We start from the raw sequence: 26,451 nt of genomic DNA, 5'->3' as shown, positions 1-26,451 counted from the left end.
TTTAATCCCCAAACCAATCTAAGGAGTTTGGCCCCAAGTCTATATATAACAGGTCGATGTATAATTTTTTATAGATTTTGAGCCCAAGGCATGTTCCTTCTAAAGCCCAAGCCAGGCGAGCTAAGAGGTAGTGCAGGGGCTGGACAGACACCCATGTTAAGGTAGTTCTAGGTGGCAAAGCCACTGTGGGATTCTACTGTCTGATACACAGCTCTTTCCAGGGGAACCTGCATTTTAAAAGAATGACCTCGCAAGAAAGCTGCACTTTTGGTAAAGGGAGGAATCTCCCCAAGTGGGAGCATTTCAGATAGGAGAGGATACTGCTTAACCTCAGGGCTTACAGCTGGAGGCCTGGCTGCTAGGCTCTTTTGAGTGTTTTTGAGGCCCGGTTCTCTCCCTAGAAGCAGTTGGCATTGTCACCGGCTTCAAAAGTGTCCCAGGGGCAGGCCCACATTGCCACAGCAGGTCCCTGCCCACGTGTCCATGTTCTAGCAGAACTGTATGCAAATTTTAGTTAAACATGCCCCCCCCACTTTCATTAAGTCTTCCGCCATTTGTCTTCATTTCTGATTTCTTTTATTTTTTAAAGATTTTATTTATTTATTTGAGAAAGGGAAAGAGAGCATAAGCAGGGAGAGTGGAAGAGAGAGAAGCAGGTCCCCTCGCAGAGCAAGGAGCCCAATGTGGGGTTCCATCCCAGGACCCTGGGATCATGACCTGAGCTGAAGGCAGATGCTTAACCGACTGAGCCACCCAGGCATCCCTATTTGCAATTTCTTTTAACTAGCCAGTTCCCTCTAATGCCTTTAGGTTCAATGATACACCAACCAACACCCCATGGCTCACAGACCAAATCTGCTCCCCCTGCCTGCATTTGGAAAGCTTTTTGGAATGCTTTTTGCATTTTCCAGTGGTTGAAAAAAAATCAAAAGGATGATAATTCAGGACACAGGGAAATGAAATTCACGTGTGAATTTCAAATTTCAGTATCTACAAATACAGTTTTATTGGCACCTAGCCATGTTCATCCTTCTCTATATTATCTATGGCTGCTTTTGTGCTGGAGTGAACAGTTGCAGAGGCCACATTGCTGCAAAGCCTAAAATAACTTACTGGCTGGTCCTGTATAGAAGTTTGCTGACCCCTGGTCTACAACAATGGTTCTCAATATGGAACGATTTTGCCCTCCAGGAGACATTTGGCAATGTCTGGGGACATTTTGGGTTATCATAGTTTGGGGGGGAGGGAGAGTGCCAAACACGCTATAATGCATAGGATGGCCCCTACGACAAAGAATTCTCTGATTTATAATGTCAATAGTGCTGAGGTTGAGAAACCCTGGATTAGAGGAACCTAAGGTACTTCAAGTAAAACTCCATCCTTAATAAGGGATGTGGTTTATTGAACCAGGTTGTTAATTTTCATTTGCTCATGTAGATTTCACAATCACCCTGCAAAGCAATTACTTCTATTCTCCTTTTACGAAAAGTTTTTATTTTTTTTTTATTTTTGTTTTTTTATTAATATCTTTTAAAGATTTTATTTATTTATTTGACAGAGAGAAATCACAAGTAGACGGAGAGGCAGCCAGAGAGAGAGAGAGAGGGAAGCAGGCTCTCTGCTGAGCAGAGAGCCCGATGCGGGACTCGATCCCAGAACTCTGAGATCATGACCTGAGCCGAAGGCAGCGGCTTAACCCACTGAGCCACCCAGGCGCCCTTACGAAAAGTTTTTAACCCAACTTGCCCCAGAGCACACAGCAAGAGTGTCGGGCTCCAGCGCCCATATTTTTCCACACCCAGGGGCCTGCCATTGCTCAGTGACGTCATAGGCGAGTGTTGTCTGTGTCTCCCTACTACCCTCTAGTGGGAGAGCTGCGCAAACGCAGGACAGTGTTGTTTCCTCCGGCACGGGGAGAAGAGGGATACTTCTCAGGTCTCTGGGTCTCCAGCCTCTGGCCAATCGGGAAATGAAACCGCGGAGAGAAAACCCCACCTCGACTGCAACCAGAATTGTAAAAAGCTGATCCTTCTCCCCTCTTGCCCACCTTAACGCTGGGGGCAAGAGGAGGCTTCCCTCCCTGGTAGACCCAGGACGTAAAGTCCTACTTGCTATCTATAGAATGCTTTCCGAGTCATGAAGCATGGTCCTATTCAATGAATTTCCAGGATGCTCACATCACAGGAATAAATGAAAGAAAGACATGCGGTGCAGAGTTCTTTTCCTGCAGGAATTAATACTCACCAGAATCTTGTTCTGCAGGATCTGGCATTCCACTTTCTCCACCTTTTATCCTAGGTGACAATCAAGCTCAATGCATCAGTTAAACCCATGCTAATAAAGGAAAACGGAGGACTTCCTGCCCCCCCCCCCGTGGGAACTGTAGGCCCAAACGGCAAGATGGTGGCATGGCAGCCCACTTGCCAAGATTATATATGCACTTGCCTCCCTGAGCCACTGGGAGTCACCCACGTGGAAGGCAGCTACCCACTCCTCCCAGGGCAAATCGTGGTGGAACGCATCACCTAATGATTTAAGATCAGATCACACAGCCTTGGAGCATTTCTTTGAATTTTATTGAAAACTGACATGGACATTAGAAAGGTATCAAGCTAAACAGTGCTGGTTTGGGGGTGTTTCTCCTGGCAAATGAAAGCCCCAGAGGTGCGGTGACCGGTCACACTTTTGAGCAAAAAGAACAAAGGAGAAGAAAGAAAAACACACAGAGATTCTGGAAAACATGCAAAGAGGCTCTCTCAGGAGACACCAGACAGTGGAATGGCAATGATTGTAGGGATATACAGGAAAGAGCGCGCTTACATGGTATTTTGATGCAAGTTAAGCCAATGAATTCAAGGCAGATCTATTAACACGAAGCTCTCCTTGCAGACCCCAGGTTGAGCAGAAACCTCTCTCAAAACCCCAAATGGCCCTGGAGGGTTGAATGGAGTAGTTTTGCTCTTACTAACCTTAAAGCCTCTCCTGTCTCTCCCTTCCCCGCCTGAGGGTGAATGGATCCGTTTTCCCCCTTACTGGGGCAGGGGCGGGGTGAGTTCTGCAGAAGGCCTGTGAATGCTGAAGAGAGGACTGTGGCTTGACTTTCTCTTCCATATTCAGAAATATTTAACCGGTGAGTGGCCGTCGACAGTCAACCCATTGGACCGGAGAATTGGTGTTTAAAAAGGAAAACCAGGAAACTTGGGAACAGAGCTTCCACACCCACAGCTGTCTCCCGTCCTAGTCACTGACACTTGGGTGAGTTGTCCTGCAGCTGTCTCTCTCAGGTTACCTTTGGTCCGTTCTCCAGCTCGGAAGATTCTTTTCCTGCCTTGCTTAGGTTAGGACAAGACATTTCCATTTAAAATACCATGTAAGCCAGGAGAGCCCTTGTGGAGTGTGGTGTGTGTTACAGGCCCAGTTTGAGGGGAGAAGGGGATTGGTTGGTTTCTGGTTTGAGACAAGATAATGGCAGTCTTCTCCTGGAGACTTAGTGCAGCTGCTGAAGACAAGATTAAAAAAAGCTGGAGAGGGAGAGAGAAAGAGAAAGAAAACATGAAATTAGCCAAAGAGAAAGGACATTCAGAGTAAGACCAGGCAAGGGGCGTGGGTCGCGGGAGGCAGCACAGAGGATACTAGGAGAAGACAGGTTAGGAAAGGGGGTCACCGACAGACCGGAACCACCGGAAGTCTGCTGAGAAGATTTTTAAGAACATCACACACTGGTTTGAAGCTTCTTGTTTTAATTAAAAAAAAAAAAAAAGCCACGTGTGAATGCCAAATGATTAAAACCAAAACCAAAAATGATTTGCACCGCAGCGAGGAAAAGGAAACTTCTTGGCTTAAGAGGAATGGGGTGTGTGTGTGTGCGTGTGTGTGTGTGTGTGATCACATATAGGAATTTTTCAGGAAAGCCATTCCGTTCCAGTCTGGGAAAATACTGACTGGATTTGTCTCACCAGAGGTTAACAGAGTACTTAAGGGTATTTAAAACAACAACAATTGTACGAATTACAAAAAAAAAAAAAACTGGTTCCGTCTACAGTGAGAAAACTACCCAGGAAAAGAACCATTTTTTTTTTCCCACGTCAGATGGGTAATGTGCCGAGGTCGTAACAAGGTTTGAGGGTGGCACATGTCACACAGGAGCGTGAACACCCTAATCATCACGCTTATGAACTACAAAAAGAACTATGTTAATCCTTTTAGTTGACTTCAGAAAGGCCTTCTTTTCCCTCGCAGGTTAGATTTTTTCCTTTACCAAACTTCCTTGATTACAAGGGTCCTGTAAGGCACCTGTTCCACACTCGCGTGCCTGGGCCCCTGTCCAGAGTTCCAGAAAAGCGGACCTGTTGGCTGGTCAACAGGCACCGTCAGCAGAAACGCTCAGCTCAGAAGTTGGCCTGGAGTCCTCTGCTTTGCCGGCCCCCACCCACTCCCTCCTCAGTTTCCTATGGGGGTAGGGGGAACCCTCAAAGGCCCTGTGATGTCAACTATCCGTTTTCTCCCCAAATCAAAAGACCTTGGTCTCCAGCAACAGAGAGGAACAGGCTGAATCCATTTGTGACACGGAGGCAGGATCAGGAGACACTGAATTTCGCCTGCTTTCCACCGCAGAACAGCACTGGGACATCGGGCCAGTCCCTCGACTTCTCCGGCTCTCCATTTCCTTTGGGTCGTATCTGTTTGATGAACCAAAATTTCTCCCTGGCCCTGACCTTCCCGCCTAGTCCCTGAAGTTCTCCCAAAGCTGGCTGGCGGGTCTACTACTTTTGAAGTTTTCAGAGCTCCTCAGGCCTCAAGTAGTTAATATGTAAACAAATGCAAATGAGAAGCCCCCCATTTGTGATGCAAATGATAACCCAGGGAAATGGTGATCGGCTGGTTGTTTGAGTTTGAGTTTCTTGGGAAAGAGCTGTTAAGACTGGACCCCAAGACAGCAAAGCTGCAAATGCAATGCCTTTCCCAAGGACACCTGCCAGCCCTAATGTCGGATCTCTCCGAGCTACTGGCGGAATATCGTTTTTTGTTTGTTTTGTTTTGAACCTCCACGCATGGGATCTCCTAAAATCCTCCCCTAGGAGACTTGGATTTTTCTCAAGAAACTCCAAATTTGCCTCTGGCCACTAACCAATGAGTGACTCACCCAACACTACACATAAAAACTGCACTCTTGCTCTGCCAACAAGAAGAGAGAACATGTGCGTACATTCGTTTCTTGTTGCTTCTACTTTTCACTTCCTGTATTATTTACAATCTCTTAGGGAAGAGAGGAAAGCCCCTCCCCATCCTCAGCACTTCGGAAAGCCCTGAAAATTTGGCATAGCCTGGTTTTACTATGTGTTTTGGGGGGGGGGGAATGTGATACCCTCCCCCTCAAAAAAACCCTTAAAAAAAAAAAAAAAGTAAAGAAGAAGGTCATGATCATTGCCAGCGGACTTGGAGGCAGAACTCAGAAGGAGAGGTGGAAGTCCGTGGCTGGGGTGGGGGTGGGGGGTGGGGGGTACTGTCTGCCCCTTCCCCCAAAGGAAAGCTGTCAGTTAAAATAGGAACCTTGGCTTAAAAGGCTAAATGGAGTCCAGTCCAGCTGTAGCGGGGAATACTATTCAGTACACAGCCATGGATTACTGCAAAGGAAGGGCAGAGAAACGGCGCATTAGCCACACATTATTGCCACGTGACCTTCAGCTCGGTCTCTTGCTTCCTCTCTCACTGGCCAAACACCAAAGGATGCTGTACCTTGTGGCCCTGACAGTGGAGGGCTCTCTACTTCAAAGGGGTTCCCAAAGCCACTATCCCATAGGCCCATTATAAAAATTGGGGCTGAACTACATTTTAAATATCACATCCAGATAAAGTTAGGGACCTTCCCAGACAGAACCCCTCTTCTCTCCTCCCCAGCAGACAGTCTTGCCTCTTCTTATGGGTCGGGGAGGGGGGGAGACACATGCAAAACACAGGTTAAAATTCATCCCATGCACCAACTAAAGACTGGAAGACGCATCAGAGCAAAGCTGAAAACATTGCTTCTTTGACCTTGCAGTCTGGCAGTTTCCAGCATGAACCTGCAACTAGGCCTGCCTGAGTGGAACGGAGATACTGAGACACCTCAGAATTCCAGAAGTCTATCATTGAAGACACTAGGTTGATAATAACATTCAGGTTTATTCTCCCTTCTGCATTTGTGGGTTATCTGGAATTAGAGAGAGCAGAGGTTTATGTTCTTTTCTTCAGCAGTCATGTTTTCTGGAAAGGACTTGGTTCTGGATTTTTAACACAACTTGAGTACAACTTACTTGGAGCAACTCAAAACTGGAAAAGGCGGGGCTGAGAGGCCTGAAGAAAAAGGCACCAGAGGATCTCCTTTTGGAGCTCTCTGAGAAGGGGCCATGGCTCCTGTTGGGGGTTAGGAGGGGGTCAGGGAAGCCCAGTGCGTGGGGACTAACTGGGACTCACTGGCGCTTATGCAGCCACGGTGGAGGCAAATACTTCAGGGAAACAAGCAGCAATCAGAATTCGAACAGGGAAGCTGGTGGTGGAGAGTAGGAGATGGGACCCTCGAACATGTTCTAGTCTGGCAAAGATGGCGGGGGAGTGGCTGGCGGTGGTGGGGAGGGGCAGGGACTGGGATGCAGGAGGCATCTCCACTTCCAAGCCACGTGACCGCTGGCTTCTTGACCAGAGGCCAGACACCATCCTCAGACTCCCAGGCTTCTCTAAGCTTTGGCAGGAAAAGGGGGGAGGGCATGGGTTGTGTGCCCCCTCAGGCGTGTTAAGGGGAGATTAGAGAAAGGGAGGCCCAGCTCTGTTGCGCAGGAAAAGGGCGTCTACAGGAAGCCCAAACTGAAAATGAAAAGAGAAGTTGGGTTAATGAATGGATGGATTAATGTACAACAACAACAACAAAAGGTTAGAAGGAAATTGTCGTGATGGCTAATGGATAAATTAGGATATATCTATGTTAGAATAAGGTCTTATTGCATTGGCTCCTGGAAACATGCTCTCTCTCTCACATACCGCCATACCTCTCAGAGTGACAGGAGAGTGGCTTTAGCTAAGCAAAATAATTACCAACAGCCAAAGAATACTTTCTCTCTTCTTAATTACTAGGCCTTGATGCCCTGCCCCAAGACACTATACAGGAGTCCAGTCAGCAAATCTCCAACCAGGGGGCCTCAGGCCGCTGGGCAGAGTGCCAGGCTCTTGGCCACGGCTTGCCTTGTCCCACAGGGAAAGTAGAGGGGGTGGAGGTTTCTCCTCAGGTAGACTCTGGAGCAGCCCCACTTAACTAACTGGTATCCTGAGGCAGGACTGGGAAGTATCTGGAGATGGTTGAGGGGTGTGCAGTAGGGTCCAGACCACACTACCTGCCACTATTTTGGGAGCCTCGGTAAGCCTCTGAAATTCCCCACTCCTTCATCCATTTGTCTTGCAAACTAAAGACTATTCCTTTCTTCTCTGCCTCACAGGATTGTTGCAAGGGGAAAATAATATGTCGTCTGGAGAAACGCTTTGGAAAGTATTAAAATGCCACACAAATGCTCACCCCTTATTCTAGTCTTTGTCTACTTCCCGGGGGAGGAGAGACCTAAACAACATGGCGACGGCCTATGCTCGGGGCAGTGTGGGCGGGCAGACATATTTTGGTACGTGTATCCTGTCCACATCCTGTGTGCGCGCACACACACACACACACACACACACACCACGGGCCAAGGGGCCAGAAACCATTGAGATAACAGTATGGGCAACTGTGTAGGGGTGTCCCAGAGGAATATCTCTTGCAAGTGCAGACTGTGGGCCCCTAGAGCCTCCAGACATTTCAAAACCAGGGAGGAACAGCGAGCCTCCCCTTGCCCGTGCTGCAGTTAATGAGGGGTGGCCTTTGTGGTTTGCCCCTCGAATGAGGGCTTTGGAGGAGGGGACAGGCTGCGCTTGTGGCTTTCAGATGCCCTGGAGCCCAGCCCCCCACCCTTACTTGGTTTGGGACTGTCCTCGCAGTCTGCTGGGGAGAAGCCTGCCAGGAAAAGCTGATCTACTTGGGGCTGGGGTGGGCTGTTCCCACTGGTTGCCAACTGTCTCTCACTTGTACAGCATGGCTTTAATTATAGTTTTGCCAGAATTCATTTTCGTAATGGCTACTAACAATGATTTACTCAGGAAAACATGAACCAAACTGTGTCAGGCCCTGGGCACTGCAACCAAAGTCAACCAAAGTCTAACCCACCAGGATTCGTCTTTGCTGCGGTCCTCCATGAAAACAGGGAGGCAAATACGCAGAGCCCCTAGAGGCGTCAGACACTTTGCTGGAGGCATGAGAGCCACAGCAGTCACAGACGCTCTAGGAATTCCAAGTCTTCCCAAATGGAGATCTGCAGCTTCATACCCATCAACTAATAGGGGCTCCAAGACTTGCCTTTAAGCCAGACAATAAATTATTGCATTATTCTTTTAGGATTGTTTCCTTTGGCCAAATTTCAGGGGCCTTGTGTTTCAGAAGCCTCTGGGGACTTCCTCCTGGAGATCTGCTTGAAATTAGAATGTCTTGCCAGCTGCCTGAAGTCCCCAGACCGATAACTGCCAGCCACGGATTTGGCGAATAACAGCAGGCTGTCCATTTAAATCATAAACTACATTGTGGGGAGAAGCCTTCTTGATAGTTTACATTCCGTGATCCAGACAAGCCAAATGCGGAAGGCGTTTATGAGACAGCCGGGGTATTCGGAACACTGGCTAGAATGTGATGGTAACAAATTGTGCATTTTGTAGGTGTGGTAACAGTGGCGTTGTGGTTATGGGTTTGTTTTTTTTTTTTAAGAGTCATCATCTCTTAGAGACCCCTGCGTAAGTACTGACAGATAAGTGATACGGATTTTGCTTTACAGGAATCCAGCAGGTTTGGGATTAACAGATGAGATGGCATTGGCCATATCTGGAGAGTTTTTGGGGGACCGGGCTGTGGACACACAGGGTTACATTATACTCTCTTCTCTTGTTCTTGTCTGGAAGCTTCTATGGCCAAGTTTAACAAAATAGCAGTATGCCTAATTCTGTGAAACATATACTTATGTTCCCTTGCTACTCACAGAGTCTAGAAGAATAGATAAAAGGTGCTTAACCATTGCTATAATTAACTTATGAACTACATGATGCCAAGGACTGTATTCACTCCACAGACATACCAGCCCTCAGGAATCCATGCTGCCAAAGTTTGCCTACTTGCCTTCTTATCGAAGGAGTTCAGGCAGCTGGTCTTTATAGAATGACATGTAAGGAAATCTCTATAATATCTTAAACCTCATTTTCTTCCATTTTTATTATGGGTTTTTTTGGGAGGGGGGTGGGCACAGAGCCAAAGGCAAATTTGAGAACTTGAACCCCTTGGATAAGAAACGGCCACCAGAGGGAAACAGAGAAGCAAGTTTCTGTTGACTTGGAACAGTCCCAAACCTGGGGTTCAATGTCAACCCTGACATTACAGGACAGACCAGCGAGCCCATTAATCTCCCTCATCACTACCCATTAGTTAATTCTGAAAGCGATGATTAGGGCACTTTTAAGAGAAAGAAACAGCCACAATTGACACCTCAGCTACCCGTCACAGAATCCACCTAGGCTACCCAGCCGTCGCAGCAGCAAGTCTGAAAACACTCCGCTTGTCCCCACGCAGGCCAACATTCCACACGTACCCTGGAGACTACAGCAAACTGTTGCTTAATGCTGTCAGTCACAAGAGCTAGGACCGTGAAGCAGCTTTTTGGTGACTGAGTATGCGTGTTGAGTGGAGAGAGGGATTTGGGGAGATGTGTTCTAGAAGCCACCGCCAGTTCTACTGAGAGTTAATAAAGCTTACCAGGACCTGGGTCTCATGCAGCATGCGGCAAACAGCAGAGTTAACTGTAAAACAGTAAGAGCTGATGAAGAGAGAGTGAGCTTGAGGACAAATCCAATTTTATGAGTTGATGCAAACAATGAAGGGTTAGCGATCAAAGGAAATGAGGAAGAGTGGGGTTGGGGGAGAGGGAGGGTGGGTGGGTACGGACCCCTGAACCATGGGTACTCTTTCTTAACCTCTGGAGAAGACATGTCCCGCTATGGAGGGTCTTCTGCCTGGAGTGGGAGAGGGGGGATCTGTCCACGTGAGACCACTAGGAGGGAGCGCCTGGTCTGGGAGGAACTTCAAGTGAGCGTCGGAATAGGGAATATTTACAGCTTAGTGTCAGTTTAGTGTCAGGCTGTGAGGTTAGAGCTGGAGGACAGATTTAGTTTTTCCCAATCTTAAAAATAGGAACCCATTCTTGCTGGTGTGACTCACACACAATCCCAGATCAGTTCATAGACAGCGTGTCCAAAGACGCTTTTTTCTGGCTAGTTAAACTTTGTCCATCAGGTAACACCAAAACAAGTTCATTAGTCCGTGAATCTGACACAGAGTCTGGGGACTCAGTAACACAAATTTCTGGGCTCATGGGTGACAATGTTCAAATTATAGTTTTGAATAACTGGATTGGGGCACTGAGTGTGTTCAGATAGTAACTACTTCACTGTTGTGCCGAAGCCACTGTTTTATTCCTAAGTGATCAGTTGAGGCAAGAATGAGTCGCTAAGAACAGAAGGTAAAGATTGTGGACACCTTTTAGATCCTGGGGTCCCTTTGGTAAGGACGTGGCCCAGGACTCCCCGTGAGGGTTTCCTCACACTGTGTCACATTGTGTCACACTGTGCAAGCAACTACAGCTGGATAAGTCCCACTGGGAATTCTTTCCTCTCCTCTGGCTCCGGGATGCCGAATGGGGAGCTCGGGCCAGCAAAGCCACAAGGCAGCTCAGGGTTATGGGCCTGCACGGGAGCAGGAGCCCATGCTGTCCTGCCTTATCAAGTACCAGGGGGATGGACAGACTCTATAGTCACTGCCAGCTTGAGGTTGGGGCACATGGAGTCTACTAGCACCTGGGGGCTCCCCACCAAGTACTCACCACCCGACAATGATGTGGCCAAGAGGGAGGGATGGCACAAACTGGGAGACCTGGACTGGGCTGCAGCCTTCAGTAAAAGCAGTTAAACTGCGGGCTGCGGCTAAGTGAGAAGTGGGTCGGGGGGCTAGAGGCATGGGGAGGTGAATGCCTCAGACACGGGATGAACAAACAGGCCCATAAGCCACATTGGCGCCAAGCTCTTGGGGAGAAAGAGGGTGCCTGGGGGCTTCTGCTAAGGCGGGCTCTCTCCTCTGCCCTCTAAGTGCTCCTCTTCCTTCACCTGTTCCTTGCAATTCTGCAGATCTCAGGGTTTCCTCCTTTCTTTCTCCCCTCCCATGCTCCATTTGCCCCACTTCGGTCCCTCCTTCCCCTGCTCCCTGGACCTTGCCGGGCTTTCCCACCCAGCTGAGCAGAGGGGCTGGGCCCCTGGGACCACAGCCCGCCCCTACTCTCAGTTCCCCAACTCAGGGGACACGGAGACCAGTGATAGGGACTCAAACGCAAAATGCACCTGTCAGCCCACAGCCCTCGCCCCCTGCCCAGTCTCCGGGCCCTGTGCTGAGGGGATGAGCAGGAGGAGAGAGAAGCTACAGCCCCGAGCAGCCCACCACTTACTTTTTCTTCTCTTTGTCCCTTTTCAGAGTCTGTGAGCCTCCAGCTTGGGAGCCCTGGGACTGGAGCAGCTCGGCCGCTGTCTTTCTCTGTTTGAAGGCGTTCACTTCATCGTCCAGGGACTTCTTCTTATCCTCCAGCTTCTTCTTCTCGTCCTGGTGTAGCTTCTTTAGACGGTCAAACTTCTCGTGCAGCTGGCAGGGAAGCACAGGGGGTCTGAGGAGAGGCCTCCTGGGAGCGGCTCCTCACGGAGCCAAGTCCAGGGCAGGTGGGGACCGGCGGCACCGGCGGGGACCTGAGGAGACATTTCTGCCAGGGATTGCTGTGATGGCACCAGAGGGCATGGTGTCTGCGGTAGGTCCCTCCCCTGCCACCTCATCTCCACGTCTCTGCTCTTGAATGTGGTCAGGGGACTGTTATTAATGTCTATTAATTAAAAATTAGTATTAAGACCCGTTCTGGTGTTATTTGTATTTTATGAGGAAACTGGGCAGAGAAGTGAAGGAATTTGCCCAAGGTTAATCCATACTTCAGAGGATTATAGGACAAGATGGCCCAATATGAGAGGGGGCCTCTGCCTTTCCTTACTCCCTCTGGTCAAGGAGGATCACCATGGGTTGCAGGAAAAACTTCAGCAGTGCCGAAGCTGGTCAAAGAAAATACTTGTCCTCAGACATGGAAGGAGATGAAAGGATTTTATAAAATGGAATGAATGCAGAGACCTCAGCTTTGACCAAGGGGAGACTCAGCTAGCCCTAGATAGAACCCAGACACCCGAAGGAGAACGGTAAGAACATTCTGGCATGCCACTGCGCTAACAAACCAGAACGTGATCAAGTCCCCTGAATACCAAGTATAACCTCACTTTCTTTTGAGGGTTCTGGAGAGAATTTAGGATTCCATAGCAATCAAATCATACCACAGAGGAGGACAAGTCTCCGGGTCCTACAAGTGTTTGGGGCTGTCACTTAGTAAGGGGAGATGGATGACAGGCTGGCTGAACAGATCGGCTTTTACTCGTCCCCTGGGGTACAGTGGTGGAAGCTGTGGCCATCTGTTTGCTCTAACCTGGCTTTCATTCACTGGCCTTTCACTCATTTATCTTTGAGAACCCCCCGTGTCTCCTCCAATGTACCAGGTGGCATTTTGCTTTCGAAAAAGTGAAACTGAAAAACAAATCAATATCCATGCCATGGACTTTTCCCTTGACTCTTGAGCAGCACTGCCGCATAGAACTTTCTGCGGTGATGGACATGTTCATAACTGGGCTCTCCAATATGGTAGCCACCACTACAGGAGGACTGAGCGTTTGAAACAGGGTTAATGCGACTGAGAAACTGAGTTGTACATTTTATTTCATTTTAGTCCATTTAAGTGTAAACAGCCACACATGGTTAGTGGCTATGGGAGTGCGAGGCTCTAGAGAATTAAGGGACACAGAATGAGAACACATCCCAGCCTTGGGGAATGAGGGATCAAGAAGACACAGATCTCACAGCATCCTCGGTGCCAGTCAAGGCAGGGTTGCTGATGCCGGGCCCTATTCCTGCCTGGAAGCTTCGAGGCTCCTGCCGGCTGTGTCCTTGTGGCAGAAGCCTCTACTGAATCCAAGCTGAGCCCCCTCTTCCTGTCTGTTGGGCAGTCAGGGTCACATTTACCTCTTTCTCAGCCTCTTTAAGTTCAGCTTCTTTCTCTTTGACTCTCTGGACAAACATCTGTCTCATCTCCTCTTCTTTTTTCTGGAGCTCCCCTAGGAACTCATTCCTTTTGGCCTCATATGTCTCCTGTAAGCTGCGAATATGGTCAGGTTAATTCCCCTGCCTTTGGAATGGCCCTTCGTCGATGAAAACTGGCCCCAGTGATCCTCCCTGGGTCCCCCCACCCCCCTTTCCCCCATTCTGGGAGAGGTGCAAAGACAGAACCATAAAGCTGCAGGCAGCTGGCTTGGCGTGTGACCGCAGGGTCATGGGCTGCTCGAGGGGGCTGAGGTAGCCCTGGGGAACTGATAAGACACTTGGAACTAAAAGTGACTCCGAGCATCTGTTTCTCTGACCCGGTGACCCAGGTGAGGAAAGAGGACCAGAGAGGTGAGGCGATTTGCTCAAGGCCACATGGCTAGATAGAGGCAAGGCAGGAACCAGAAGCTGGGTCTCTGGTCTCTTAATCTGGGTCCTTCCTCTGCACCTGGCTCCCATGTCCTGGCTCCGAAATGGACCACATTAGTAGAATATTTCAAAAAAACATGTGGTGAGACTCCACCGTGTGCTAGACACAGGCTCAAGTGACGCTATGCTAGTCATTCAGCATCTAGAGCCAACAGCCACTGGGCCCACCACCAAGGAACTCACGGTCGGTCTACTGGGAGGTGCCCAGGCCAAGTCTCCCTGCCCCCAGCCTCAGTTTTAAAACCACAGGAGTCAACCTAGTGAAGAAGAGGAGGGCTCATGCTCTGAAGAGGGCAGCAGGTGGAAGGGCACATGTGGAGAAACGATGATGCACTTGGGGAGCCGGGCGGGTCCAAGATGGCCGGAGAGGATCGCAGAAGCTTTGGAGCAGAGGAAGGTGAGGTTCCCAAGTCCAGCGGGAGAGAGCAGGTGTTGGAGGTCGCCCTGCGCACTTGGCCTTTTAGCCACTGCAGGGTTTCAAGCAGGAGGACTGACTTCACACCATTTGAAAATGAGAAAGCCCCCTCCGGCTGTTGCGTGAAGGACAGGCTTCCCCACAGTCCAAAGAAGAAATGACGGGATCGCTCACTCCCACAAAAAAGCCGGAAAAAAACAATGAGATCTTGCCATGTATCACAAGAGAGGGAGCCGAGGGTAGGCGGGGGGGCGGAAGCCTAAGTGAAAGGAGTCGGTCAGAGAAAGACAAATGCCAGGTGATTTCACCTGTACGTGCGACTTAAGAAACAAAAACAAATGAACAAGGAGAAAGGAGAGACAGACAAACAAAAAAACCAGACTCTTAAATACAATGAATCATGGAACACTGCATCAAAAACTAATGATGTACTATACGGTGACTAACATAACATAATCTAAAAAATACGGAGAATAAGGTTGCCAGGTGTGGGCTGGGCGGGGGGTGTTGGGAGGAGATGGGTGGGGATGGAGGAAATGGGATAAAGAAGGAACAATGGGGGGTGCCTGGGTGGCTCAGTGGGATAAGCCTCTGCCTTTGGCTCAGGTCATGATCCCAGGGTCCTGGGATCGAGCCCTGAGTCAGGCTCTCTGCTCGGCAAGGAGCCTGCTTCCCCCTCTCTCTCTGCCTGCCTCTCTGTCTACTTGTGATCTCTCTCTGTCAAATAAATAAATAAAATCTTTTTTTTAATCCAGATTTGAGGGAACCTACAGGACAGTGAGGGAAGCAGAAGGACGTTAGAATAATTTGAGTTTTTTGGCTCAGGCAACTAGGTGGACAGTGGACCCAGGAAGTGCAGCAAGGAACCCTGGGAAAGGGGTGTGTTTACGAGGGGACAAGACGGAGTGAAGTTTAGATCCCTGCACTTGGGGGTATGTCCTCCATGGGGCGTCCGAGTCAGACTATCTGGTTGGCAGTTGGAGCAATGAGTTTGGGGCTCAAAAGTATGACTTCGGCATGGGAGTCATCTCTTTCTAAGCAGTAAGAAGGGCTGATTGTAAAAAGAACTTGCTGCCAAGAGAAGAAAGAGGGGCAGGAGCAGAGGCCCTAGGAAGGAACCCTGGGGTACCCCAACATTTAAAGTGAGCTGAAGAAAAGGTGCCTGCCAGTGTGGCCCAGAGGAGGAAGTGGAAAGACCCGACCCTGCCCGGCCAGTGTGAGGGAAGCCAAAGGCAGAGAGAATTTCGGGAAAGCAGCGGTGGGGAGGAATACTGAACGACTGAATGAGCAGGCAGGGGCACACAGCAGCAGATTAAAGCTGTGGGAGAGGGGTGCCTGGGTGACTCAGTCAGTGAAACGTCTGCCTTCAGTTCAGGTCATGATCCTAGTGTCCTGGGATGGAGTCCCGTGTCACCCTCCCTGCTCAGTGCAGAGCCTGCTTCTCCCTCTGCCCCTTCCCTCCACGCCGTTTGTGCTCCCTCTCTCTCTGATAAATACAGAAATAAATCTTAAAAAAAGATAAAGCTGTAGGAGGGGAGGGAGAGGGAAAACTGAGGGAGTGCCCACCAGAGAGGTGAGCACAACTTCCCCCATCCCCAGGAGCTCCAGCCGCCCCTGTCCCCGAAGGGGAGCGAGTCCACTCCTTCGGAACCAAGCCTCCCTGCAGGACTGGCCACGCTCTGCCCCTAGGCCGACTTCATGCTGGGAACAGGTACTGTGGGATCTCAGGGACCATCTGAAAACCTGGGCCCACAAGCACCCCCCTCACTTCCTAATTGAGGCCCGACACTTCCTAAGAGGGGACTGAGCTGTAATAAAGGACATCCCATCGTGATTTCCAGTGTGGGACTTATGTCACACGTCATGCAGACAGATCAGATGGCTCCTGTCGGCATAGGAAACCACTTTCAGAAACATGCCTCTTGAAGAAAAAAAATAAAGAAAGAAAGAAACATTCCTCTTGTCTGAAAGCATCTCAGATTCTGATTTGAGAAGTATGTCAGAGATTATCAACATCCCACGGTCGGAAAAAAACCTTGCCCTTGAACGCAGACACTAAGGACAGTGCCTGAAGAGCATGAAGGTCACCGACAAGTGCGCAATGACTGCTACCCGGTCCCGTCATCTGGGCTTGACAAGGGGAAGGAGGGGACGGAGCAGCTCAGAAATCTGGCGGGGCAGCCTGAGTCCAAAGAAGCAAGCGGGCCCATAGGCAGGGTCCGGGGCAAGCCTTCCACAGTCACAGGGTGGGCCAGGCTGGCTGGAGGGGTACCTGAAGGGTTTGCTGTCGGGGTCTGTGTCCTTGAAGCCCATCTCCTCCAGCTTACAGCGCCGGTAAAGCTCGTAGTGCCGGCTGTGGGTCTGCTCTCGGAGGTCCTCCATGTTCACCCGGATCAGCATCTCCCGAAGCTTCACGAAGTCACAGTGGGCCTCGTTCTCCACTGCACGGTAGGGGAGGGGGGTTGAAAGCGCACTGAGAGGAGGGCCAGAAGCAGCGGAAATGGACCGATCGAGAGGCCAGAGGCCTCCCGGCCACATGGCCCCTCCATCTGGGTGTACACAGCCTGCGAATTGGCCTCCTGATCCCCTTTTCCACGGAAAACACACATGAACAGTTACAAGGCGGACAATAACGGAAAACTACAAAACCATAAAAAAAAATCTAAGAAGGCATTCCGTGGCACCTCACGGGAACGTCTGTTTGCTCTGTGCCGCCTTTGCATTCATGGGAAATGCACATTCAGCCATCCGTCCCATGAAGAGTTCTGGCATCTCTGCTCTCAGTATTGTGTGAGGCACCAGGAATTCAGAAACGAAGTCATGGAGCCTTGCCCTAAGGAGCTTACAGTGGAGTGGAAGATCGGAAGCAAACAGGCAAATACAATGCAAAAATTACCAAAGCGGAGGCCTGTATGGTGCAAGCCCAGAGGATGGGCGGGGGCCGAAGGTGCCCCAGCAGAGTGAAGGCTTCACTAGAGAGGCTCTTGAAGGAAAAATGAGAATGTATCAGGCAGATCGGGAAAGGGTCCACACAAGGTCTCAATAACGTTAGGCAAGTTTACGTGGCTAGCAAGTGGCGGCGGTTGGGCATGAAATGCAGGTGAGCTAAAGGGGGGGCTCTGAGCAGGCGCCAAGTCTCTAAAGAATAAAGGGAAACAACTAGGACCTCTGTACACTGCAGTGACCAGGAAGGGTGTGAACCAAGGTGTGGCTTGCCTGAATGGTAGGTCAGAGATTCAAAGGACGTGTGTTTTAGAGGGCAGAGGGTGACAGACAGCAGCAGTGATGACCGGGTGAAGCGGATCCCACTTTCTGGCCCAAATAAAAGTGCCCCCCCCATCAAAAGAGTAGGGCAAAGGTCTGCAGTTGGGGCAGTGGCCGAGAAGGACAGAAACAGAGACTAAATCATAGCCAAGTGGACTTGTGGTTGGAACACAGGGCTGTGTGCCTCCCCTGGGTTACGGTGGGGGTGTCTGGCCTGATCATGAGGGGACAGTGGTGTCTGAGATGACGAACTGGCCTAGTCACCCTAGGTTCTGTCTTCCAGGGCCTAGGGGAGGGGAGTTAGGGCAGGGAGGGGGTCTGAAATGACAGAGTAACCTTTTCAACGCTCACGTCAGCTCACATAACCCCTCTGCTTGAGACCCATGGCCCTGGGACACTGGGCAGGCTCACTGAAAGAGCATGCAACACTAGATCTTGGAGTCGTGAGTTTGAGCCCCACACTGAGTATAGAGATTACTTAAATAAGCAAAACTTTTAAAAAATTAATTAAAATAAAATTTAAAAAAAACATTGCCTTGGGGATAAAGCCCCCTGCTGCCATAGATCACAAGCTAATGCTAAAAATCACATCAGTCAGGCAATTCTCCGGACCAGCTCTTCTTCCTCCATCTCCGCACAGCGATGCCTGGTGGCCGGTCAGAAGGATTGACTCCAAGGTCACTTGAACAGAACAGTGAACTGCAACTTACATGAAACACCTTCAAAAACCCCTCTGCCGGTTAGGTGTGCACGATCTAAATGGCAGGAAGTCACTGGAACCAGTTGGCTGGTTTCTCCTCATTTTACTCCACATGATTGTCTCTCAGACCACAAACTCATCCCAGCTAGGACTATGGGTCCAGGAACCATTCACAAATGTTCCTAGCAAAGCATCTTGGCCCCAGATGGCAGAGAAGACCAAAACCTAGCACGGCTCCAATAACCAATCCTGTCCTACCTATGGAAAAATCCAGCGACCACTGGAGAGGCTCCGGTGTGCCCAGAAGCATGCCAGCTTTATATGCGAAGTGGATTAACTTCCCACCCACTTCCGGTTGTTTGTTCAGTGGCAGGGATGAGCATATAGTACCCCTTGCACATGGTACCCCTCTACAACCCAGCTTAGAGCTGAAGATTTGGAGGACCAGAAGCTTCTTCTACCCACGGCCAGCATCCCAGGCCTTGCTGTATCCACAGAACTGACTAGTTCCATGGGTAACTTACCACGGGTCAGGCAGACCACAAAAGAAAGTTTCCTGAGTGTATATACGTCTGTTTTGAAATTGTATAATATTTATACACACACACACACACACACACACACACACAGAAATAAAGAAGAAAAAATGAATACCAATGTATCTACAATTCCAATGAAACAGTACCAGCACCTTTGTGTCTCTGCCTGGACTTGAAAAGAGGCTGAACCACTATTCTGACTTCGGGCTTTGCCATCCTTCCTTTTTCTTTACTGTTTCGCCACTTACGTATGAATTCCTAAGAAGACCGATCTTCTTCAGTGTCGTCTACTTTGGGAATTCACACCAATGGAGCCATACAGCATGTATGCTTCTCTGATTTATTAAGCCCAGTCTTATGTTTCTGAGACTCATTCGTGTATGAGTAACTATAATCCATTCATTTTCGCCACTAATATCCCATTAGATGAATGTTTTGCAATTCATCTGATCTATTTCAGATGGCTTTCTGGGTTGTCTGCTACTCATCTACTATATTCTTGTACGTCTCCTGGTGCCCTAGGCGCACCTGAAGCCAATACCCATGTTTTCTTGAATGTTTTTGTTCCAGGAACTTCTCCATTAGAGACCAAGAGACCTGCTCATGGCAGAGAATTTGGGGGCGGGGGGCGGGGCAGAGCTGCTGGAAGCCGCAGCCATTTGAGTAGAGACCGGGGATGAGTTAGGGACTAGTCGCACAGCGGCTGGACACAGGGAAAGGGACCCTGTCTCCTGGAGACTCACTCACCCTGCACGGTGCCCCAAGGATACTGCCGCGCCTTCATCATCTTGTTGCCGATCTTCAGCTCCTCTGTGCTGCCGATGACAGCGAACGGCAGGTGCGCCTGGAACAGAAGGCAAACTGAGGCTTAGAGCAGTGCTCCCAGAAAAAGGCACCGAGGGTCCCTTGATACAACCGTTGCCTGACGGGGACTTTCCCGTCACCTTCTGTCAGCTGCTCTCAGAGCATCTCCTCAGCAACCCCCTCCACCCCTTCCCACTCCGCTCACTGTGCCTGAAGTGGGGACAGAGGAAAAAGGAGGTTAAGGGTACATGGAACACCGGCTGGGGTGGCCATGGGAAATGTTGCGTTGATCCTAGGAGGGGACTGAACCGTGAGGGTCGTTGGGTGTGTAACACACGGGGCGCAATGGGGGCACTGAAGTCGGAGGGACATCTGGGCATTCCCGCTCAGGACCCCAAGACAGGTGGGGACCCTCAAATCCACCCCTAAGCACTTTCTGGGAAAATGCCACTCCTCCTGCCAAGAGCCAGGGCTTCAGCCACAAGACACAAAAGAGCCAGAGGGCAGCGATGGCAAAGGGCTAGACCGGGGGAGGAAGTGAGAAAGAGAACCTTCTGGCGCATTCCCGGCTCTTAGCCGAAAGTGATGGAGGGGGCTGTGTGAAATGGGCAGGGATTTCTCTGGGCTCACGAGGAAAGGAGGGGAGAAAAAAAAAACTCAAGGAGAGAAAAAAGGCATTAAAAAAAGATCAGTTTGTCTTCCCTTGGGCCTGTTAGATTTCTCCCCACAGGCCTTGGTTAGTTAGGGAACAGGGTCACTGGCTTCCCCTCTTGCTCACCGCACAGTCATTCTAGCCCTTGCCCATGGTAAGGAAGGCCCAGCCCCCGCCAGGGCTCCCGAGACCTCTCACGGCACACGCTTGGCAACCAGCAGCAAAGTCTGCTCTGATAAGCATCCACAAGCGGAATTTTCAGGGCGCTGCTGGGCAGCTCTCACTGGCTTCTCATGACAGCCCTATGGGGCAGTTCTCATACTCTCATCCACTTGCAATCTGGGGAAAACGACTCGCCCAGGTCCCTAACTCCTGGGCCCAAATCTTGCCAGGGAACAGTAAGGCCACCGTGCTTTTGCTGCCGGGCCCTCCTGGCCACCCGCTGCCACCCGCATGCTGCCTCCTGGCTGAATGGCATCTGCTGGAAGCCAGCTAGCCACAAAGGGCAGAAAAGCATGGGGCCGGGCTTTGGCCCGCGTTCTGCTGCTCTTGAGTGTTGGGTGGTTTAGACGACCCACAGAGAGTCAAGCAGAGTAGGGTCAGGGTACGCCCTCCAAGCAAACACCCTCCCGGGGGTGGCACTTTGCAGCTATGGGCCCAGGAAGGAGACTCTGATGGCAGCAGGATGGCACTGCCCTGAAACGCCGGTGGGGGGTGGTGGAGTGTCCCCTGATGTCAGACAGCCAGTCTCCAAAAACTCTGAGAAGCTCTCAAGCCTCCTCTTGGGAGTCTGTTCTCAGATTCACCACCTTTCCTGTCTTGTGTCTACCTTGCATTCCTCTCAGTATATTTTGAAGGGTTGGATAGGGGCACCTGGGTGGCTCAGTCGGTAAAGCGTCTGCCTTCAGCTTGGGTCATGATCCCAGGGTCCTGGGATCGAGCCAGGCGTCAGGCTCCCTGCTCAGCCAAGAGCCTGCTTTTCCCTCTCCCTCTGCCCGCTGCTCCCCCTGTTTGTGTTCTCTGTCTCTCTCTCAAACAAATAAAAATAATAAAATATTTAAAAGTAAATTAAAAAAAAAAAAGTCTGGATGACCCAGTTGGCATGAATGAGTCTATTCTAGTTCCAAAACATCCATTACAGTTGGGAGGTTGGATGACCTTTCTCCTCTAAGGGCCTTCTCATAACGAACGCATCTCGGGGGTACCGACGGGCACCAAGGCGGGAGGACATAATGACTTGTCGCCCCGCTATGCTAATTTGTTTGCCAAATTCTAGAAGGTAGCAGCTGATACCGTAATGATAACTCAGGGGCGGTGGCAGCTGGAAAGTTTTCTAAAAATGGCTTTTATTACCAGTCTTTCCTGAGTCTGGCTATACCCGGGCATTATGTCATTAGGAAAAACTGATGCCTCTCAACAGAGAGAGAAAAAAAATCTGTTCTCAAAGCAGAGGCTTTCTGAAAGCTATTAGCTGTCTCCTTGAAATCATAACATTGAAGAGTTCACAGCAACAGCATCAACACATTGTAAAGAAGCTTGAAGAGATGTTTGACTCCGGCCTTGCACATTACTCATTCTTCTGGTGGGGGGGGGGGGTAGTGTCGTGGGATTAGAGAGGAAAGATGGCAAGTCGGGATGCTTTTTTTTTTTTCTTTTTGATTCATTCACACTTAATAAAGCAAAGCATCACCCTGAAACTTAAAAATAACATTTCTCTAGTCACCAGAAAAATTGGAGGCTATATGTCATTTTTTCCTCCCTTGGTGGGGAGAGGGTTCGATGATCCAGAGTCTCGGAAGCCAGCCAACTTTCCCTGCTGTGGTTGTCATGGCATTGTTTTGGTCAGAGAGGAAGACTGTTTGCCTTTCTGGCAGTCCCGGGGGGCAGGGGGGAGGGCTGGTTTAGACCCAAAGCAGCACCAAAGAGGAGGCTGGAAGGAGAGGTCCGAATCTCCGGCTCCAGACTCTCCCTAAAGTTGGCCTTTCCCTCCCTCTGTCTCTGGCTATTAATCTCTGCGTCTCTGAGGCTTTGAAGCAGCCAAGGATAAGGGAGAGGAGCTGTTTGGGTTCGGGATTCCTTCTCATAAACACCCGAGATTCAGACGATGGAGAGTTGACTGCAGTAAAATGGATGGTGTTGTTCGACTAGTTTGTAAAATAATAATAATAAACACAGGGGCGCCTGGGCAGCTCAGTCAGTTAAACGTCTGCCTTCAGCTCAGGTCATGATCCCAGGGTTCTGGGATCGAGCCTCCCATCTGGCTCCCTGCTTCTCCCTTTCCTTCTGCCTGCCATTCCCCCTGCTCATGCATGCTCTCTCGCTCTCTCGCAAAAACAAATAAATGAAATCTTTCTAAATAATAATAAAAATAAACAGCAAAGTCAGCAAGTTGAATTCCTCTGCCCACACTCACGTTCATGGTTCCATTGATCTCTGCCACTGATTCATCATCTGTCGGGAATTGGTAGATCTGGACCCCGTTGCTGACAAGTTCGCTGGTGATTTTGATTTTGAACTTGGTTAGCTCACTCTTCGAAATGGCGTCTGATTTGGCAATGATGGGGATGATGTTCACCTGCGGAAGGGAGGCGCAAAGCAGAATCTCTGTTGGTAATCTGCGACCGATAGCGGCGTGACAGAGGACTCCCACGAGCTCAACCCACCAGCCCAGGACTGGCCACCCCTGTAGCCAAATCACAGCATAATAAATGATGATGGGGGTCGCTTACTCAGTGCTGTGTGCTGAACTAAGTGCTTTACATGGATTACCACAATGAATCCTGAAGACACCCCTCTCACTTTACCGATGAGAAACCGAGGCACAGGGGGGCTAGGTAACTTGTCCAAGGCCACAGAGCAGTAAGTAGCAGAACTGGGATCCAGTTCCAACTTCGGCCTTCTTCCTAATTCCAGAATCTTAACCAGCTCAGCTCCAAATCGATGAGCTGTGTGATACCTTAATATCGAGGTCACTGCTTGAGTGATTCCAAGCAGAAAGATGACAGTTGGGAATCTGTGCTTGACAAGAAGGGCAGGGGGCCTCTCCTTGTCAACAGTAAATTGTTCCAACCTATCTGGGGCAGGTTTGCCCCAGTGTGTTAGGGACCCACCTCCTTTCTAGCAGTAAACTTATGAACCAACCCAGTTGGAGGGAGAGGACCCTCTCAGTCTCCAGTGTGATCTGACACCTCATGCAAACAAGAGTTAACCTGCCTGTTTTGCGATTAATTTCTGTACAAAGCAAGCAGGTGGATTTGTCCAATTGCCGACAGCAGGACAAAGGCCTAACGCCACACCAAGGTTCAATCCACCTGAGCCCTGGCCCCCGAAATGACTCCAAGGAGAGACAGGGATTTTGCAGCGGGAAAGTAAAGAATTGTGACACGCACGTGTTTTCGTGAGACAGAGCACACCTGGGCTCAGGTTCACGTGCGGGGCAGAGGTGTTGCCACCAGCAGACTTGGGGCAGGGGATGGGAAGCATCATCGACAGTCCTTGGGCCCCAGGAGGAGCTCTACACTTGGAGGCTAAAGACAGCCTGCTTTATGCTTTACCTGAGGAGTACCCGCAAAGGTTGTCTCCAGTGTCATGCGCAGCTCAGAGAAAGATGGGACCCTACAGGTACGTTCTTTGAAGTCTTCGAAGGACACAGGGCAGCGGGGGGTGGTGGGAGGGTCAAAGCCATTGCCAAGGTGGAACAGCAGACAGAGCCAATTCTCCTTGTCACTTTCCACGGTGTCCCCATGGACTCAGGACCAGCATGTGCTAAAGGCTGATTAACTCCACCCAACCCACCCACCAGACCACCGGTGCGTGGCTCTCTGCTGCCCTATACAGGACACGCAGGGCATAGCGACCTTTCCAGAGCAGCCCAGTTCTCGTGGGTGGTGAGCATCCTGGGGCAAAAAAATCAAAAATTTGCTTCTATTTTTATTTGAGCTGAAAGTGTCTTTTTATCATGGATAGGCTACTAAGTAATGCATATAAATTAGAATTTCACAAAATAAAATACCTTGGAGTCAGAGACAGCCAGGTCCAAATCCTGGACCCCTTCCTTACAAGTTGTCTGACCTAGGGAAAGCCACTTGGCTCTCTGTGCCTCAGTGTTCTGAAGAGGAAGTGGGCATAATGGTAACCACCACCTTGGATTCTTGGAAAGATGAAATAAAATAATGCATATACGGTACTCGCCCCAGGGCCAGGCACATAGGAAATGTTAGGGGGAAATTGGATTAGGCTTTTTAAGGAATCTTGCCTTTATTCTTTTGTACAGTAGATAGTCCTTTCAGAGGACGAATCCTTGTCTGATTTCCATCTGACGTGGGACTTACATTTTTGAGTTCCTTTCAGGGAAGGACACGACTGATTTCCGCAGCCACCTTTCTCAGGCCTGGAGGCCACAGAACATGGCGCCAGGGATCTGAGTTCAAATCTAAACTCTGCCAGGAGCCAGCTGCATGACAACAGGCATGTCCCTTAACTTCTTAGAGCCTCCATGTCTCCTCCGGTAAGTGGGGGATAATGACGGTGTTTGCCTTACTGGGCTGTGAGAATTCCAGGAGATGTCCAGATGGTGCTTGCCTCAGAGTGGCATATAATGAGGATTTAGCAAACATTAGCTGCTGTTACTAAAATTATTACTGATAATAGAAATAGTAACTTTCAAAATCCAGTTTGCCATGTTCGATTCTGGAACAGGCCAGTTAATCTTGGGGCAAAGAAGAAAACACCTCTCCGTTGCCAAAGGCTGAGCCCCTAGGCCCAGGCGGCCATCTTGCTTGCAGCCACCCTTAACCCCCAGAGGTTAACCCATGCCCCACACCAGGAAAACAGATCACAAAGCATACAACGTGGGTGCTGGATCAAGAACACCATCTCTCTGGAGGATCAGGGAATGAAGGGGAGGATGAGGAGGCCCCAGAGCATCTTCTGCAATCTGGCACCTGCATGGCCCGAGAGACCGGTAAGGGCGATTTCCATGTGCCCGGCCTCCCGCCCGCCCTCACCCCTGCCTTCGTACCTTACTGTCCAGCTTCTTCATCGTCACGAGGTCCAGAGACTTCAGGGAATGGCCCGTGGGGGCAATGAAGTACAAGCAGGCGTGGATTCGGGAGTCGTGGTAGGTGTGCAGTACCCTGCGGATCTTTAGTTCTTCCTGCAGGTAAGCCTCGAACTGGGCGTCAATGAATTCCACAATGGGCTTGTAGCTGGGGGGTGAGGTGGGGAAGAGCAGAGACATGGCCCAACTGCTTCCAAACCCGCGCTTTCGGGACAGTCCCTTCTCGAAGTTTAAAATGCCATGGGTCATCTGACTCTCTTCATCCAGTTGGGTTCCTCCATATCCCATTGATTGGCCTGCCTGTCCCGTAGGGCCCAAGGGCCCACCACCTCCTTGGTCCAACTTCAGCTCCGGGCATACCTTTGCTCTGGACCACCTGTGTCTCCCTTCTCAGCCCAGTCCTGCCCTCCCACCCCTCAGGGTCATGGACTGTTCACCTCCTCTTCCACAAAGCCTTACCCACTTTTGCCAGAAATCCCTTCTCTGAACCTGGAGCATAAAATAATAATAATAATAATAATAATAATAATTAGGCTATCGGATCACTTACTGTCACTCGCCAAGGATGACCACTCCCTCAAATAGACTGTCCCTCTGAGGGCCAGAGGCCACAGAGGGCACTCCTCTCTCCCCCATGGGGGCCCGAGGCAGCGTGGGGCCCACGGGCAGTCCCGGGGGTGGGCTGACTATGCTCCAGGCTGGTTCTGCGTCCGTGCTCACTGCGTCTCCCCCCAGTGCCTAGTGTGGGAGCTGGGGACCTGGTGGGGGCTGGGACCGCTCCTTGACCCACTGCAGGGGGAGCTTTTCAGAACAGCCTGGGTTCTGCTCAGTCTCACTGGGTTTATGACACTGCCCACCAGCTCCCCTAAGGTCCACATATTTTTCTGGTTTTCATTTCCTCCAAGAGTATGACTTTAAAATCTAAGCAAGTGGACAACATTTGGTAAAGATTGTCCACCCCCACACACATGTACACACTCACACACATCCAGCTCACAGTCTCTACACATAGTCCCCTTTATGACCCCAAGTCTTGCCAGGGCGTCTGAAACCAGAGCCAGTCCTCTGCTCCTCCCTGTCCTGGGAAGCTTCTCTCTTCTCTCCAGGGCCATTTCTGCCACCTCTGCAGCCTGCCTCAGCTCTAACTAGGTCAGTACGGCTTCAGCTCTGCCTCTGCTCTCATCCCCCCACCAGCCTGTCCGCTGCCTCACCATCCAAGCCAGAAGGTTTGCTCTCAAACCCAGCACGGTGAGCTGGCAGAGACAGAA

At 50.3% G+C, this 26,451-nt stretch overlaps 1 protein-coding gene and 1 long non-coding RNA gene across 19 annotated transcripts in view; one reads left to right on the top strand and one right to left on the bottom strand.

The window, feature by feature from the left end:
* Positions 1-570: 570 nt before the first annotated feature.
* LOC309855758 lies at positions 571-3,978 on the top strand. Its single transcript, XR_014306978.1, has 2 exons — positions 571-1,488; positions 1,730-3,978. It is a non-coding gene; the product is annotated as an uncharacterized lncRNA (long non-coding RNA).
* Positions 2,555-26,451, bottom strand: part of SEPTIN6 (septin 6) — a 60,724-nt gene continuing 36,827 nt past the window's right edge. For 6 of the 18 annotated variants that reach the window (XM_082716313.1, XM_082716309.1, XM_082716321.1 and 3 more), the window contains 8 exons: positions 25,145-25,331; positions 22,538-22,699; positions 19,416-19,512; positions 16,438-16,606; positions 13,244-13,376; positions 11,589-11,779; positions 9,851-9,894; positions 6,143-6,840 (listed from right to left, as the gene is read on the bottom strand). In XM_082716313.1, the coding sequence (XP_082572439.1) occupies positions 9,891-9,894; positions 11,589-11,779; positions 13,244-13,376; positions 16,438-16,606; positions 19,416-19,512; positions 22,538-22,699; positions 25,145-25,331 (943 nt within the window). In that variant the 3' untranslated portion in view covers positions 6,143-6,840; positions 9,851-9,890. Of the gene's footprint in view, positions 5,625-6,142; positions 6,841-9,850; positions 9,912-11,588; positions 11,780-13,243; positions 13,377-16,437; positions 16,607-19,415; positions 19,513-22,537; positions 22,700-25,144; positions 25,332-26,451 lie in introns of those variants that run through there. The other 12 variants (XM_082716320.1, XM_082716307.1, XM_082716310.1 and 9 more) reach the window with 6 other exon arrangements.

This window comes from Mustela nivalis (genome assembly GCF_964662115.1).
Source record: "Mustela nivalis genome assembly, chromosome: X".
NCBI classification, from domain to species: Eukaryota; Metazoa; Chordata; class Mammalia; order Carnivora; family Mustelidae; genus Mustela; species Mustela nivalis.
Note: the sequence above shows the minus strand (reverse complement) of the source record. Positions and strands in the feature narration are given on the sequence as shown.